General features: G+C 45.6%; 1 protein-coding gene across 1 annotated transcript in view; it reads left to right on the top strand.

The window, feature by feature from the left end:
- LOC115477784 (uncharacterized protein C3orf20-like) overlaps window positions 1-16261 on the top strand; it is a 49231-nt gene extending 32970 nt beyond the window's left edge. The window contains exons 9-10 of the mRNA XM_030214864.1: window positions 9423-9565; window positions 15960-16261. Coding sequence (XP_030070724.1) covers window positions 9423-9565; window positions 15960-16101 — 285 coding nt within the window. The 3' untranslated portion in view covers window positions 16102-16261. The remainder of the gene's footprint in view (window positions 1-9422; window positions 9566-15959) is intronic.
- Window positions 16262-17148: the final 887 nt, after the last annotated feature.

Genomic DNA, 17148 nt, shown 5'->3' with positions numbered 1-17148 from the left:
TAAAAGAGTCTGTCCACTAGGTGGCATCACAAACTCACTGAAAATTTGAAGATTTTTTAAAAATGTTATTTATTTATTTACTGCCTTTTTGAAGGAATTCACTCAAGGCGGTGTAGAGAAGAATAAATCAAACATGAGCAATAGGCAGTTACAGAGTTACAGCAGTAAAAATATTCAAATAACAATACAAAGTATGACACTGTATACTTTGCGGTTGTTGCCATTCTGTACTTGAATGTATGGAAGTAGAGGCCAGACCAATAAACAAAAAAATATAAGGTGACACTTGTTCGAAGCCGTCCCCAAGAAAGGGACCTTAAATCCTACTGGGCCCGGTACCTCCATCCCTCCCTTGCCCTACTCCAGGGCTCAAACTATTACAAGTAAGAATTCCACCTCCCACAAGCTCCGCCCCTCTGTTTTTTTGTTTCTTGTTAACTTTCAAAAAAAGATCTCTATAAATTAAAAAAAAAAGGCTGCAGATTTGAGGCTACCCCCTTGAAGTTGAATTCAGAAGTGGACATGTGAGATGCCCACTTACCCCTGCTTTGGCACCACCATGTACCACTATGAGTTAGTCTGTCAGTACAGGGGCGTAGCCAGACTTCAGTGGGAGGGGGGGGGGGGCCAGAGCCCGAGGTGAGGGGGCACATTTTAGCCCCCCCCCCCCCCCGCCATTGCCAACCCCCCGCCACCGCCGCCACCACCACCACAAACAATTTTGACCCCACCCGCCGACCCTCTCGACCCCACCTCCCACCGCCAACCCTCCCTCGCCGCTGCCGTCACCTACCTTTGCTGTCGGGGGACCCCTTGCTGATCTGCAAGGCTTCATTCTGTTTCTTTGAGTCTGACGTCCTGCACGTACAATGTGCAGGACGTCAGACTCAGAAAGAGAACGAAGCCTTGCGCCGTAAGAAGAGGACCTCGGCTGGCAGGGGTTGGGGTCACCCGCCAGCAAAGGTAGGCGATGGCAGGTTGGCGGCAGGAGGGGGGTCAAGAGGGTCATCGGCAGGGGGGTCCAGGGCCAAATCTCGGGGGCCCAGTCCCCTGTGGCCCCACGTAGCTACACCACTACAGTCATTTGGGAGTGTTTCCTTCTTTGGCCGGTTTACCTGTAGTGATAAATTCTGACATGCTGCTAGGGGCCAGGCAGTGCCATTTTGTAACATGGCACATCAGGGCAGGAATGGGTGGGCATTGCTCCTTCTGGACTCAGTCACTTTGTAGTGAGACAGGGTTTGGATGGGGGGGGGGCAGGGGCAGTGGCGTAGCCAGGGCGGGGCGGTGGGGGCGGTCCACCCCGGGTGCACGCTGCTGGAGGGGTGCAGAGAGCAGCCGCGCGCCTGTCGGCTCCGCTGGTTCCCTGCTCCCTTTGCCCTGGAACAGGTTACTTCCTGTTCCGGGGCAGAGGGAGCCAGCGGAGCCGACAGCCGCGCGGCTGCTCCCAGCAGCTAGGAATGCACCCGGGGGGGGGGGGGGGGGGTGTCATGCTGCACACTGGGAGGACGGATGCCGCTGCACTCGGGGGAGGGGGTGCGCAGTGGCGATCCACCCCGGGTGGCAGCAGACCTAGGAACAGCACTGGGCAGAGGCCCAAAAGTCATTCATTTTTTTAATGGTAGAGGAGCTTATGAAGGTAGTATAGTGCTTTGAGTTCTAAACTGGGGATAGGGAGGTGGGATATCGGGGCATTAAGGGCCTTTGAACATGGGGACAAGTGATGTTTTTAAGAACCTGCCACTGTCGTGAGAGAGGGATATTTTAGGGGGAACATTTCTTTGCACGTCACCAGAGCCAGGAACACACCAACAATTTCTCATGAAATTGAGCTGTTTCAGGAAAGGAAACAATTCCGCTTGCAAAGTCTTCTACGAACTGCACTGTGGGACTTCGGCTGAAAGTGCTCCATGTTAGGATAAAAAATACGCCCACACGGTTGCTTTTGCAGATGGCTCATTTTGCATTTTTTTATCCCTGTAGAATTTGTTGTTTGTTCCTGAAGCTGCGGGACATTAAATCTTTGGGCTGAGGATATGCTGTATTAAATAGGTGCAGGCCTTTTTTCCCCTTTCCTTTTGCCTGAGGCTTAACATCTGGCCTTACAGCTTTTATCCTGTCTCCTGTTCAGGTCCAGGCCTCCTTCCTGCAGTAAGGTTAGTCTTCTTCCTTTCTGGGGCACGTTTTAACCCTGCCTCAAATAGGAAATGCGACAATGTCTAATATTTTCAATACACAGAAGAATCCAAGTGCTTTTATTCATGGTCTCCTAACTAGTATGGTAGAACCAGGAAAAGGGAAATCCAAAAGACCACAGCTTCCGCAGAGGGTTTGGCCACTAGTAATCTGAGCCAAGAGCCAGCTCTCACCCTAAATTTGGGGGCATCTGCCTCTCTTCCTTCTGTCCATTGCAAAGTTTCCAGAATAGCACTGGCTTTGAGTGGAGCCTGTGTTGACATAATAGAGTTGCACAATGGGGATAGCGTGGCTGCCTTCCAAGTTACTGTTTCTGTATTTCCATATGGAAGTGCTAACTTGAATATGAAAGAAATATATCCCACTACAACTGGCATTAGTCCAAATCTTTAACTATTTAAGAGCCTTTCCTAAACATTCTTTCTGGAAAATATACAGTTATGTATTGGTTAAGAATTAAGTAACATAGTGGATGACGGCAGAAAAAGACCTGCATGGTCCATCCAGTCTGCCCAACAAGATAAACTCATATGTGCTAATTTTGTGTATACCCTACTTTGATTTGTACCTGTCCTCTTCCGGGCACAGACTGTATAAGTCTGCCCAGCACTATCCCTGCCTCCCACCACCGGCTCTGGCACAGACCGTATAAGTCTGCCCAGCACTATCCCCGCCTCCCAACCACCAGTCCCACCTCCCACCACTGGCTCTGGCACAGACCGTATAAGTCTGCCCAGCACTATCCCCGCCTCCCAACCACCGGCTCTGGCACAGACCGTATAAGTCTGCCCAGCACTATCCCCGCCTCCCAACCACCGGCTCTGGCACAGACCATATAAGTCTGCCCAGCACTATCTCCGCCTCCCAACCACCAGTCCCGCCTCCCACCACCGGCTCTGGCACAGACCGTATAAGTCTGCCCAGCACTATCCCCGCCTCCCAACCACCAGCCCCGCCTCCCAACCACCGGCTCTGGCACAGACTGTATAAGTCTGCCCAGCACTATCCCCGCCTCCCAACCACCAGCCCCGCCTCCCAACCACCGGCTCTGGCACAGACCGTATAAGTCTGCCCAGCACTATCCCCGCCTCCCAACCACCAGCTCCGCCTCCCTCCACCGGCTCTGGCACAGACCGTATAAGTCTGCCCAGCACTATCCGTGCCTCCCACCACTGGCTCTGGCACAGACCGTATAAGTCTGCCCAGCACTATCCCCGCCTCCCAACCACCAGCCCCACCTCCCTCCACCGGCTCTGGCACAGACCGTATAAGTCTGCCCAGCACTATCCGTGCCTCCCACCACCGGCTCTGGCACAGACCGTATAAGTCTGCCCAGAATTAAGTGCTCTAGTTTTATTTAAGAACTTTCTTTCACAGGGCTTAGGGACAGATGTATAGCACCAGACCTAAGCACACAGCACTTAGGGCAAGCACAAAATGTCCCTCCACTGTACCCCCAACCCAACCCCACCGCTGACTCCATGCACACTTAAGGGGCAATTCTGTATCTGGGTCCCTTTGGAGCAGAAATTTAGAGAGTTTAGGGAGAGGTGCAGTGGCAGCGTCTGACATCATCAACTGCTACCGCCAAAAGAGCTGAAAAGAAACACAGCTAGTGCAATGCACAGCCAAAAGGTGACCCTAAGGGGCATGCCCCTTTGGGAATGCCAGGCCCCTTTGGGAGTCCAGGGAGCCCCCAAAAGAGCCAAGGAGTTGGTAATAGAAGTTACAGTACTTTTTGTCTCTTTGTTATGGGAAAGCATAAAGGGAGAGCTTGGTTTGGTGCTGCCAGTACTCCAAAAATTAGTGGCCCTATAGATGGACATTATGTTTTAGCAGTTCATTTTTATTGGTCCATCCCTACTTCCTTGTCTGTTGGCATTTCTTTCGTAGGAGACCTTTCTCCAAACCAATAATGAACCTTTGTGCAAATCTGATCATACCAGCTGTCTTATAAGTATAATTCATTGTGTACGTTCCCTTAATTGTACGTTCCCTAATCCCCTACTGCCTTTCAAATACCTAAGATGCAGCACCACAAGCTTAACACAAGACTATCTCTACTTCAGGAAGCAGGTGAAAGCTTGGCTCTTCAACCAAGCCTTTAATGGAAGAAGTAACTAATTCCTTAGTCTCACTCACACACACAAGGAGTGACTCAGGCTGCACATACTGCAGCGGGACATGTTTATCCACTCCTACCCTAGCTGAGATAATATTTAACCATTTCTCTGACCTCATGTGCAACTTCCTTTAAATCAGTCACCTTACTTTCTAACTCTTCCTACTTTCATACCCTTCTATATGTTACATCTTTGCTTTACCCTTCGCCATCACCTACAATGTTCTATTACATATTGTGTTGACATTGTAAATAGTATACCATGAGATATGGAGAAAAAAAGTGAGGAGAATGAATGAGGATACCAAATGATATGTTTATTCACATAAAAAATGACAAAATTCTCATAAAAAATGACCCGACACGGCCGTGTTTCGGCCCGAAGGCCTGCCTCAGGGGTCTTTAAAACCTCAGAGAGTGTGACTTGAAATATGTACTCCAAGGCAAATGATAAAACAAGATTCTCTTGGGTCTCCTCTCTTCTAAAAAGGTTTTTTTTTTTTAAAAGAACGGAACAGGCTTGTTATACTCCTCTCCAAAGAGACGTTTGCAATTGTATTTCTCCATATCTCACGGTTTCGTGAGGGTTTTTTACCTCCTTTTTGTTTTATCTTAAATAGTATACCATGCCATACATTAAGAAACTCCAAACTGCCCAAAACACAGCAGCCAGGCTCATATTTGGAAAAACGAAATACGAAAGCGCCAAACCCCTAAGAGAAAAACTACACTGGCTCCCACTTAAAGAACGTATTGCGTTCAAAATTTGCACCCTGGTTCATCAATAGAAATCAAACAAAATAAAACATGGAAAAGAAAATAAGATGATACCTTTTTTATTGACATAACTTAATACATTTCTTGATTAGCTTTCAAAGGTTGCTCTTCTTCGTCACATTTGTTTGTTTTTCGATCTGACGAAGAAGGGCAACCTTTGAAAGCTAATCAAGAAATATATTAAGTTATGTCCAATAGAAAAGGTATCATCTTATTTTCTTTTCCATGTTTTATTTTGTTTGATTTCTATTGATAACCTTAAGAGTGGACTAACACGGCTACCACACTCCTCACCCTGGTTCATGAAATCATTCACGGCGAGGCCCCGGTCTACATGTCAGACCTCATAGACTTACCAACCAGGAACACTAAAAGATCAGCACGTACATTCCTGAATCTCCACTACCCCAGCTGCAAAGGACTAAAATATAAATCAACATTTGCGTCCAGCTTCTCCTACATAAGCACGCAACTACGGAATGCACTACCAAACGCCATAAAAACAATGCACGACCTAACAAACTTTCGAAAATCACTAAAAACCAACCTGTTCAAAAAGGCATTCTACAATGATCCATTCTAAATACCAGACAATGAAACTTATACCAGAACTGGACAAATACCGAACTCTCTTTACCTGACTTCTTCATTTACTTTGTCACTAATGAACATTAATGCAATACCACTTTGTATTTCTTATTCCGGAAATGACGATCGCCATTACGGCATAATATAAGCCACATTGAGCCTGCAAATAGGTGGGAAAATGTGGGATACAAATGCAACAAATAAATAAATATTGTTTTTGAATATTTTTACTGCTGTAATTGTCTATTGCTCATGCTTGATCTATTCTTACTGTACACTGCCTTGAGTGAATTCCTTCAAAAAGGCGGTAAATAAATCCTAATTAAAAAAAAAAATTTAAGCCCTTTAAGATAAGATTAAACTTTTGGTGGGGTCACATCCTTTGTACAGCAAAGCTTGCTGGAAGGAGATGTCATGTTTTTTTTTTGTTTCATTTGTACCCTGCGCTTTCCCACTCATGGCAGGCTCAATGCGGCTTACATGGGGCAATGGAGGGTTAAGTGACTTGCCCAGAGTCACAAGGAGCTGTCTGTGCCTGAAGTGGGAATTGAACTCAGTTCCTCAGGACCAAAGTCCACCACCCTAACCACTAGGCCACTCCTCCACTGTTGCTACTATTTGAGATTCTACATGGAATGTTCCAACATTCCATGTAGAAGTCGGCCCTTGCAGATCACCAATGTGGCCGCGCAGGCTTCTGCTTCTGTGAGTCTGATGGCCTGCACGTATGTGCAGGACGTCAGACTCACAGAAACAGAAGCCTGCGCAGCCTTCTACATGGAATGTTGCTAGTGGAATAGCAACATTCCATGTAGAATCTCCAATAGTAGCAACATTCCATGTAGAATCTCCAATAGTATCTATTTTATTTTGTTACATTTGTACCCCGCGCTTTCCCACTCATGGCAGGCTCAATGTGGCTTACATGGGGCAATGGAGGGTTAAGTGACTTGCCCAGAGTCACAAGGAGCTGCCTGTGCCTGAAGTGGAAATTGAACTCAGTTCCCCAGGACCAAAGTCCACCACCCTAACCACTAGGCCACTCCTCCACTGTTGCTACTATTTGAGATTCTACATGGAATGTTGCTATTCCACTAGCAACATTCCATGTAGAAGTCGGCCCTTGCAGTTCACCAATGTGGCCGCACAGGCTTCTGCTTCTGTGAGTCTGACGTCCTGCACGTACGTGCAGGACGTCAGACTCACAGAAACAGAAGCCTGCGCAGCCTTCTACATGGAATGTTGCTAGTGGAATAGCAACATTCCATGTAGAATCTCCAATAGTAGCAACATTCCAAGTAGAATCTCCAATAGTATCTATTTTACTTTTGTTACATTTGTACCCTGCGCTTTCCCACTCATGGCAGGCTCAATGCGGCTTACATGGGGCAATGGAGGGTTAAGTGACTTGGCCAGAGTCACATGGAGCTGCCTGTGCCTGAAGTAGGATTTGAACTCAGTTCCTCAGTTCCCCAGGACCAAAGTCCACCACCCTAACCACTAGGCCACTCCTCCACTCCTCCCCCCCCCCCCCCCCCAAAAAAAAAAAAAAAAAAGCTTGAATCAGCCCTATCACCTGATCTGGAGAGAGACCTAGTGTTTATACATAACATTTGACAATTATAGAGCCCTCCACCCCCAGTAGCCACAATCACCAATTACTTGGGCTGTGACCCAGTTGGCACATTTGCTTTGTATATAGAGCTGCTTCCCACAACCTCCTCCAAGCAATTTGGGTTTTATAGGAAAGGTTCCCACAGACTCTAATGGTGCATCAGCAGCCCATAAAGCAAAAACTGCATCCCATGCTTAAGAATTTGCATTAAAAAAACCCTGAAGTGCACTGAATTAAGAGCTCTGTATTTATCGTGCCAAATCGGGGTGTCAAAGAAGCCAACTGAAATCAATAGGCTGTAACTTTTTCGGCATTAGATGGACTGCTTTGGGCAGTAAACAGCATTAACCGTTAAAGGTGAGGATTGCTAATATTTGAATGGTTTATGTTGTGCAGTTCTCACAGTGTGTTTTTCTACAGCAGTAAAAACAAAACAAAACAAATTAGTCTGACATCCAAGGAGAAGGCTCAGTCTCTTAGGGGCCCCTTTACTAAATCACATAGGCGCCTATGCAAATCCAACGTGTGTAGGCTTACCATATTTGCTCCCTCCAAAAAGAGGACACATGCCCCGCCCCTCCTCCTGTCACACACATACCGCCCCACCCCTTTCACACAACCCGCCCCCATCACACCCCCCTAAGGGTGTCCTATCCGCCCCTCCCCTTACCGTACTGCCCTGGTGGTCTAGTGACCTCTTCGGGGCACTGCCCTGCATACTGTTGCCTGCAATGCTGACAGTCCCGGTGCTGATTCAAAATAGCTGCCGAGAGTTGACGTGGCCTCGTGAGACTTCAAGTCTCACAAGGTCGTTTCGACTCTTGGCAGCCATTTTGAAATGGCGCCGGGACCGTCAGGAAGCAACAGTATGCAGGGCAGCGCTCCGGGCAGAAAAGAGGGTGGCTCTTTCCTGCCCCGAAGAGGTCACTAGACCACCAGGACAGTATAGTAAAGTAATGGGAGGGGACTAGGATAGGACACCACTAGGCCCGCCCGCCCGCCAGCCAGCCTGCCCGTTTGTCCGGAAATCCAGACAAATGGGCAGGCTGGCAAAACCCGCCCGGTTGCCTGGCCATGTCCTCAAAAAGAGGACATGTCCGGGTAAAACCGGACATATGGTAACCCTAAATGTGTGTCAATTTGAAACTACCGCCCAGCTAACGCGTGCCCCAGTTGGTAATTCCATTGTTCACGCGAGACTTCCACAGAAGTCTTGCAAGGTCACTGCTTGAACTCTCGGCAGCCATTTTGAATTGGTGCTGGGATGGGAGGCAGCAAGACAGTCTGCAGCTGTGCCGGGTAGGAAAGAGGGGGCTCTTTCCTGCCCCAAATAGGTCACTAGACCACCAGGTCACTATGGTAAGGTAAAGGAGGGGAGGGGAGAATAGGACATCCTTAGGGGGGGGAGTGACGGGATGGGGCGGGGAGTGACAGGGGCAGGGTGGGGTGTGACAGGGGGCAGGGCAGGATGTGATGGGTGTGGCAGGGGGGCGGGCATGTATCCTCTTTTTTTTTAGTGGGGGGGAGCAAATATGGTATCCCTAAACATGTAACCTACAAAAACAGAAATTACAGGAACCTAGCAGAAAGCTGCTTACATTAGCTTACTGTCAGTACAATACAAACTGAATCTAAACATGCACAGGCAAGCTGTGGGGGCAGAATGTAAGTTATACTTTAATGACGGTAAAATCACAACTGCAGAAATGTCATAAGATTTGTTATGAGATGCAGGACTGCACTGCATGAGTTTTTAAATGGATAATGAAGTGAATTATACGTTATATACTACTTGAAAAGAAGCTGGGACTATGGGACTGTTGCATTCTATTACTCCTGGATCTTGGTCAGAAAGTGACTCTTCCCTTTTCAGACATTTGTATAAATGTCGTACAACAAATTGCGCACAGGTTTAAGTTTGTTCTTTGCTGCTGATGTAATAAGCTGTGCTGCCCTTTAGTACAAAGGGTTACTCCTGATATAGTAAGAATTTTTCTGCATGGGAAAATCAGCAGCAATAAAGCCACCCTGCTAAAGGGACATCTGGGCGGTGGGAGTAGGGAGTGAATGAAAAAGACCAAATTTATTCATCGTTGAATGATTTTCTCTCCTCTACTCCGGCAGATGTATATTCAGGGAAAGCTACTGTTTGCTAACTACATTTTCAATGGCTACAGCAAGTCAATAAAGGACCTTCTAAAGCAAATAGTGAAAACCCGGAGTGACTACCTGATGGGCCACTGTCTACCCCATGATTTTAAGTTCAGGTATTCAGACTAATCGATGTAACATATGCAAATTACTGAGAAATGTTTGGTGTGGGGTCAGAGCCTTGGAGGGATTCAGGAAATCCCCAGAAGCTTAACCATTAACTCAGAGCTCCCAATTTGAAGTGTTGTGCCAGAATCCCAAATGTGCCACACTGCTAGGAAACCATCAGGTCACTGGCTGAAAGCATAGAGGGAGGGGCTAGCTATTTTTTTTTAAACCTTATGTTCTGATTAGTGCATGCAACTCGGGCAATGCGGAGTTAACTACTACTACTGCTGCTACATATCATTTCTATAGTACCACTAGATGTACACAGCTCTGTACATGGGGGCACCAGGGGCATAGCCAGACCTCAGCAGTAGGAGGGTCCAGAGCCCGAGGTGAGGGGGCACATTTTAGCCCCTCCCCCACCACTTTTGCCCCCCACCTCCGCCGCTGATCTGTTTCTGTGAGTCCTGACTCCTGACGTCCTGCACGTTCCTACGTGCAGGACGTCAGGAGTCAAGACTCACAGAAACAGATCAGTGAACGCGCCGGAGACTGGCGCTGAAGAGGACTTTGGCTGGCGGAGTCAGCAAAGGTACCTGGCGGCAGAGGGTTGGCGGCGGAGGGTGGGGGAGGAGTAAAAAATAGAGGGGGCCAGGGCTAAATCTGTGGGGGCCCATGCCCCCACGGCCCCACCTAGCTACACCCCTGGGGGCACGTAGCACCTCCTTAATAGAGGATGGTAAATGCTCCCACATACATTTTTTTGCAATGGTAACATTAGTGCTTGACCTAAAAAGAAAAAGGCTTTCAAAATAAACTGTGGTAAATCTGGGCTAAGCACATGGAAAAGTCCCATGTTAGAACATGCTAATCCCCGGATTCTATCTAGCGCACCTAGAGTTCCACGCTGAAATCCAAGCATATTCTATAACAACACGTGTAACTTTATTGACTAAACAAGCTAATCAGCATTTGTTAAGAGCACTTAAAAAGCAATAATGAGCACTAATTGACAATAATTAGAATTTACGCATACAACTCACTAAGCGTATTCTGTAACACAGTACGCCTAATACGCACAGGCAAAAATTAGAATTTAAGCGCACAACTCGCTAAGCGCATTCTATAACGCAGTGTGCCTAACTTCTAACAGGCAAAAGAGGGCATGGTTATAGGCGAGGAAACGGGCATTCTAAGATTTACGCTCACTGTTATAGAAAATGGCCCTCTGCGCCTAAATCTACACCCTTAATATACTAACACAGGTTAAATTTCTTAATTATTGGTCAGTCTAGTTATCTGCCACTTTATTATGACCCAATCATCTTTTATCAATAGCAAAAATAAACATTATTACAAACACATTGCTTTATTCAAATCAAACATAATCACTGGTTAATATTTAACAAACTATTTATACATTGACTGTGTTCTGATCTATCCCCCCTGATACTCAATATAGTTCATTTCAAATTTTCATGACCAATTAGAAAGATGTATCATTATAAAAATCAGATGACTTATCTTATCTTCATTCCAAACGAAGAAATGTAAAAAGTTCCATCATGAAGTTCATTAATGAGTATCAAACACTAGTCCGTTGATAAACAGAAAAAAGAATCCAAAATGGAAGTTCAAAACATCTTCGAGGTGGGTCAATCTTCTACTGAAGCAAATGACTCCACTCAAACCGGATCCTTATATCAAATTTCCTTCTCAGCGATTTTCAATTCCAATCCACATTCATACATACAGTGGTGGAAATAAGTATTTGATCCCTTGCTGATTTTGTAAGTTTGCCCACTGACAAAGACATGAGCAGCCCATAATTGAAGGGTAGGTTATTGGTAACAGTGAGAGATAGCACATCACAAATTAAATCCGGAAAATCACATTGTGGAAAGTATATGAATTTATTTGCATTCTGCAGAGGGAAATAAGTATTTGATCCCCCACCAACCAGTAAGAGATCTGGCCCCTACAGACCAGGTAGATGCTCCAAATCAACTCGTTACCTGCATGACAGACAGCTGTCGGCAATGGTCACCTGTATGAAAGACACCTGTCCACAGACTCAGTGAATCAGTCAGACTCTAACCTCTACAAAATGGCCAAGAGCAAGGAGCTGTCTAAGGATGTCAGGGACAAGATCATACACCTGCACAAGGCTGGAATGGGCTACAAAACCATCAGTAAGACGCTGGGCGAGAAGGAGACAACTGTTGGTGCCATAGTAAGAAAATGGAAGAAGTACAAATGACTGTCAATCGACAAAGATCTGGGGCTCCACGCAAAATCTCACCTCGTGGGGTATCCTGATCATGAGGAAGGTTAGAAATCAGCCTACAACTACAAGGGGGGAACTTGTCAATGATCTCAAGGCAGCTGGGACCACTGTCACCACGAAAACCATTGGTAACACATTACGACATAACGGATTGCAATCCTGCAGTGCCCGCAAGGTCCCCCTGCTCCGGAAGGCACATGTGACGGCCCGTCTGAAGTTTGCCAGTGAACACCTGGATGATGCCGAGAGTGATTGGGAGAAGGTGCTGTGGTCAGATGAGACAAAAATTGAGCTCTTTGGCATGAACTCAACTCGCCGTGTTTGGAGGAAGAGAAATGCTGCCTATGACCCAAAGAACACCGTCCCCACTGTCAAGCATGGAGGTGGAAATGTTATGTTTTGGGGGTGTTTCTCTGCTAAGGGCACAGGACTACTTCACCGCATCAATGGGAGAATGGATGGGGCCATGTACCGTACAATTCTGAGTGACAACCTCCTTCCCTCCGCCAGGGCCTTAAAAATGGGTCGTGGCTGGGTCTTCCAGCACGACAATGACCCAAAACATACAGCCAAGGCAACAAAGGAGTGGCTCAGGAAGAAGCACATTAGGGTCATGGAGTGGCCTAGCCAGTCACCAGACCTTAATCCCATTGAAAACTTATGGAGGGAGCTGAAGCTGCGAGTTGCCAAGCGACAGCCCAGAACTCTTAATGATTTAGAGATGATCTGCAAAGAGGAGTGGACCAAAATTCCTCCTGACATGTGTGCAAACCTCATCATCAACTACAGAAGACGTCTGACCGCTGTGCTTGCCAACAAGGGTTTTGCCACCAAGTATTAGGTCTTGTTTGCCAGAGGGATTAAATACTTATTTCCCTCTGCAGAATGCAAATAAATTCATATACTTTCCACAATGTGATTTTCCGGATTTAATTTGTGATGTGCTATCTCTCACTGTTACCAATAACCTACCCTTCAATTATGGGCTGCTCATGTCTTTGTCAGTGGGCAAACTTACAAAATCAGCAAGGGATCAAATACTTATTTCCACCACTGTATATCCACAGATCTCAACACAGGCCATGTTTCATTATAACTTCTTCAGGAGATCCTACATACAGATATATAATATCACTAAACACATCATCAACCTCATACAACCATAAAAAATAACAAATTCTTAAAGCTCTTACCAGCCACATTAAAGCACTGGGCTCACAACAGGAGATCCCTTCTGATAGCGTGAAACCTATATTGAGTATCAGGGGGGATAGATCAGAACACAGTCAATGTATAAATAGTTTGTTAAATCTACACCCTGGGATTTATGCCATTTTTTTGCTGGTGTAAAAGTAGGCGCATAGATTTAGACACTACGATTTCTGCCTAAGCATATTCTATTATATACTGTGCCTAAATCTTATAGAATAGGTGGAAGTGTTTTCTGCATGGAATTTTTAGGTGCCATATATGGAATCCCCCCCCCAGCACAGATTTCAGCGCTGTTTAGTCAAAGGGTCCCGAGTCAAGGATCCAGACTTTAATTTTGTGTCTTATATTTTTCTTTTTATCTGCCTGTTGTATATCTGTGAAGAAAAGGATGAACAAATTCCTTGTAAATCCCCCCCTGTAAATAATATGTTAACCATTTTACTAGAGTGATTTTAGCTTTTTGGACTTTTACTGCGGGGAGTGAGAGTGGAGAGCACATTAGGTGAGAAGTTATCTGTAAATTACAGCTTTTCAAGAATATTCTTCTCTCTGCTCCTCAACAGCCCTAAATACAGGGAAATAAAGAGAGATCTTCCCTCTCCACTAGATCTAGCCCATGGAGATGCAAATCAATGATTCACAGGGGGAGAGGGTGTGGGGTTTTCAGACAACCTCTTTTATCCCACAAACTACCAAAGAAAACCAAAATCTTTCCCCAAAAGTGGTGTTCCTCTTATTTATTTATTGCATTTGTAACCCACATTTTTCCACCTGTTTGCAGGCTCAATGTGGCTTACATAGTACCGTCAAAGGCGTTTGTCCAGTCGGTTGATAACAGATACAAGGTTGTATAGTGATCGTATGAATAATAAGTGGAGGGTCGGAAGGGATGAAGATTGTGTGTTGTCCAGTACGATTATAGTCATGCTGTGTTGCTGGGTGAAGAGGTTTATGTGGGGTTGCTGGGGTAGGCCATTTTGAAGAGGTTGGTTTTTAGTGATTTCCTGAAGTTCAGGTGGTCGTGGATTGTTTTCACAGCTTTTGGGAGTTCATTCCATAGTTTTGCGCTTATGTAGGAGAAGCCGGATGCGTAAGTTGTTTTGTATTTCAGTCCTTTGCAATTTGGGTAGTGTAGGTTTAGGTAGGATCTGACTTTGTTCTTATTGGTTAAAGTTTGACTACCTAAATTGATATTTATTTATTTGTTACATTTGTATCCCACATTTTCCCACCTATTTGCAGGCTCAACGTGGCTGACATAGTACCGTAAAGGCATTCGCCAAGTTCGGTAGAGAAACAAATACATGGTGATGTTGTGGTCGAAGAGAGGAGAGGTTATATAATGTCCATTACGAGCTTTGGCTTTGCTGTGTTGTAGAGCATAGGCATTTATGTTGGGTCGGTAGGGTATGCCTTTTTGAACAGGTTGGTTTTTGGTGATTTCCTGAAGTTAAGGTGGTCGTGGATTGTTTTCACAGCTTTTGGGAGCCCATTCCATAGTTGTGCGCTTATGTAGGAGAAGCTGGCTGCGTAAGTTGTTTTGTATTTCAGTCCTTTGCAATTTGGGTAGTGTAGGTTTAGGTAGGATCTTGACGATCTGACTTTGTTTCTTATTGGTTAAAGTTTGACTACCTAAATTGATATTTATTTATTTCTTGCATTTGTACCCCACATTTTCCCACCTATTTGCAGGCTCAATGTGGCTTACATAGTACCGTCAAAGGCGTTTGCCCAGTCGGTGGATAACAAACACAAAGTTGTATAGTGATCGTATGAGGTATAAGTGGAGGGTCGGAATGGATGAAGATTGCGTGATGTCCTGTTCGATCATAGTCATGCCGTGTTGGTAGGTGAAGAGGGTTACGTGGGGTCGTTGGGGTAGGCCTTTTTGAAGAGGTTGGTTTTTAGTGATATCCTGAAGTTCTAGTGGTCGTGGATTGCTTTCACAGCTTTTGGGAGCCCATTCCATAGTTGTGCGCTTATGTAGGAGAAGCTGGCTGCGTAAGTTGTTTTGTATTTCAGTCCTTTGCAATTTGGGTAGTGTAGGTTTAGGTAGGATCTTGACGATCTGACTTTGTTTCTCATTGGTAGATCTATAAGGTCTATCATGTATCCTGGGACTACGCCGTATATGATTTTCTGGACTAAGGTGCAGATTTTGAAGATGATCCGTTCTTTGATTGGGAGCCAATGCAACTTTTCTCAGAGGGGTTTGGCACTTTCGAAGCGTGTTTTGCTGAATATCAGCCTGGCTGCTGTATTTTGGGCGGTCTGGAGTTTTTTTTAATGAGTCGTTCTTTGCAGCCCGCGTAGATTCCGTTGCAATAATCTGCATGGCTTAGGACCATTGATTGTATTAGGTATCGAAAAGTTGCTCTTGGTGAAGAAAGGTTTTAATCGTTCGAGCTTCCACATTGAATAGAACATTTTCTTTGTTACTGAGTTTACTTGGGTCTCGAGAGTAAGGTTAAAGGGGAACAGATATATCCTTTAAAGGTGATATGCCTTGACAACCTAGAGGTAATCACGGCTAGAATGTGCTGAAGAACTTCAAAGGAAAGAGACTGTTAGGATGCCAATATAATTGACCCAGACTTAAGCTGATGAGATGTTTGGAACTGGGAAGGATTATTTTCTTAAACTGGATTCCAAACTGAGAACTCTTAATGATACAGTACTGAACCTTATCTATTCCATTTGCATCCTGTATGTTTCAGTAACATTTAAATTACCAAACAACAGTCAGTTACTGATATTTAGCATAGATTCCTACAATTTTGAAAACACATCTTGCTGTCAGAACCGCTAAAGGAAAAGAATTGCTCAAGTATTGGTGGTGATCTAGAATGGTGAACATTGGATGCGTGCAACAGGGTTAGGTACATTTTCTTCTTTCTTTACAGAACTGCAGCTCCGCAAGACTTTGTGACATTCACCATCAGCACAGGAAGCCAGAAGAAAGCAGCCTCTTCCCCCTCCTCCTCTATTAAACTGGAAAGTTTTCTCCAGGATCCCAGAGCCGATTCTGATAAGCAGAGGAAGTGAAAAGATTCCACAGAATGCATTCTGCAGGATATTGTTACAGAGCCATCGCCATTACTTCAGGGAAGATGGGCACCATTCCCTGCTTTTCATCCTCTAATTGCCGATCAGTGCTTTATTTATTTATTTATTAGGATTTATTTACCGCCTTTTTGAAGGAACTCACTCAAGGCAGTGTACAGTAAGAATAGATCAAACATGAGCAATAGGCAATTACAGCAGTAAAAATATTCAAATAACAATACAAAGTATGGCATATTCTACTACTTACAATGACATTTTAATTGACAGTGCAGGGTATAAGCAAAGATTGAACATATAGGTAGGTTAAGAGAGTAAGAATAGTTAGAAAGTAAGGTGATTGATTTGAAGAAAGTTGCACGTGAGGTCAGAGAGATGGTTAAATATAATTTCAGCTAGGGTAGGAGTGGATAAACATGTCCCGCTGCAGTATGTGCAGCCCGAGTCAATCCTTGTGTGTGTGAGTGAGACTAACAAGTTAGTTACTTCTTCCATTAAAGGCCTGGTTGAAGAGCCAAGCTTTCACCTACTTCCTGAAGTAGAGGTAGTCTTGTGTTAAGCAGAGCCTTTCTGGCAATGCATTCCAGAGTGTGCGGGCTACTCCACAGAAGGCTCGCTTGCGGGTATCACATCGTGTAATGTCTTTTGGAGAGGGTGTGGTTAGTGAAAGTCCTTAGGAGGACCTTAGTGTCCTTGGCGATGTGTGGAAGATCATTCTCAGGTACTCAGGGCCATTTCCTTTCAGGGCCTTGAAGATCAGACAAAAGCAGTGGTGTGCTGGAGCCGGCTCGCACCGGCTCGCAAGAGCCGGTTGTTAAATTTTCTTCCGGCTTGCGAGCCGGTTGTTGAAAATAGCGAGCCGGCTCTGGCTCTCCTCCCTGCCTCCTCCCTCCCTCCGGATCCACCTCACCGCCCGCTTGTTTCGTGAATTCTTCGGGGCAGGCAGTCTTGCCTGCCCGCTTCCAGCGCTGACTGTCCTCCCTTGCCGATTCGCCCTTTAAAAATGGCCGCCGAGACTTCCAGAGGCGG

This window comes from Microcaecilia unicolor, chromosome 9, assembly GCF_901765095.1.
Source record: "Microcaecilia unicolor chromosome 9, aMicUni1.1, whole genome shotgun sequence".
In the NCBI taxonomy this organism is placed as follows: domain Eukaryota; kingdom Metazoa; phylum Chordata; class Amphibia; order Gymnophiona; family Siphonopidae; genus Microcaecilia; species Microcaecilia unicolor.
Note: the sequence above shows the minus strand (reverse complement) of the source record. Positions and strands in the feature narration are given on the sequence as shown.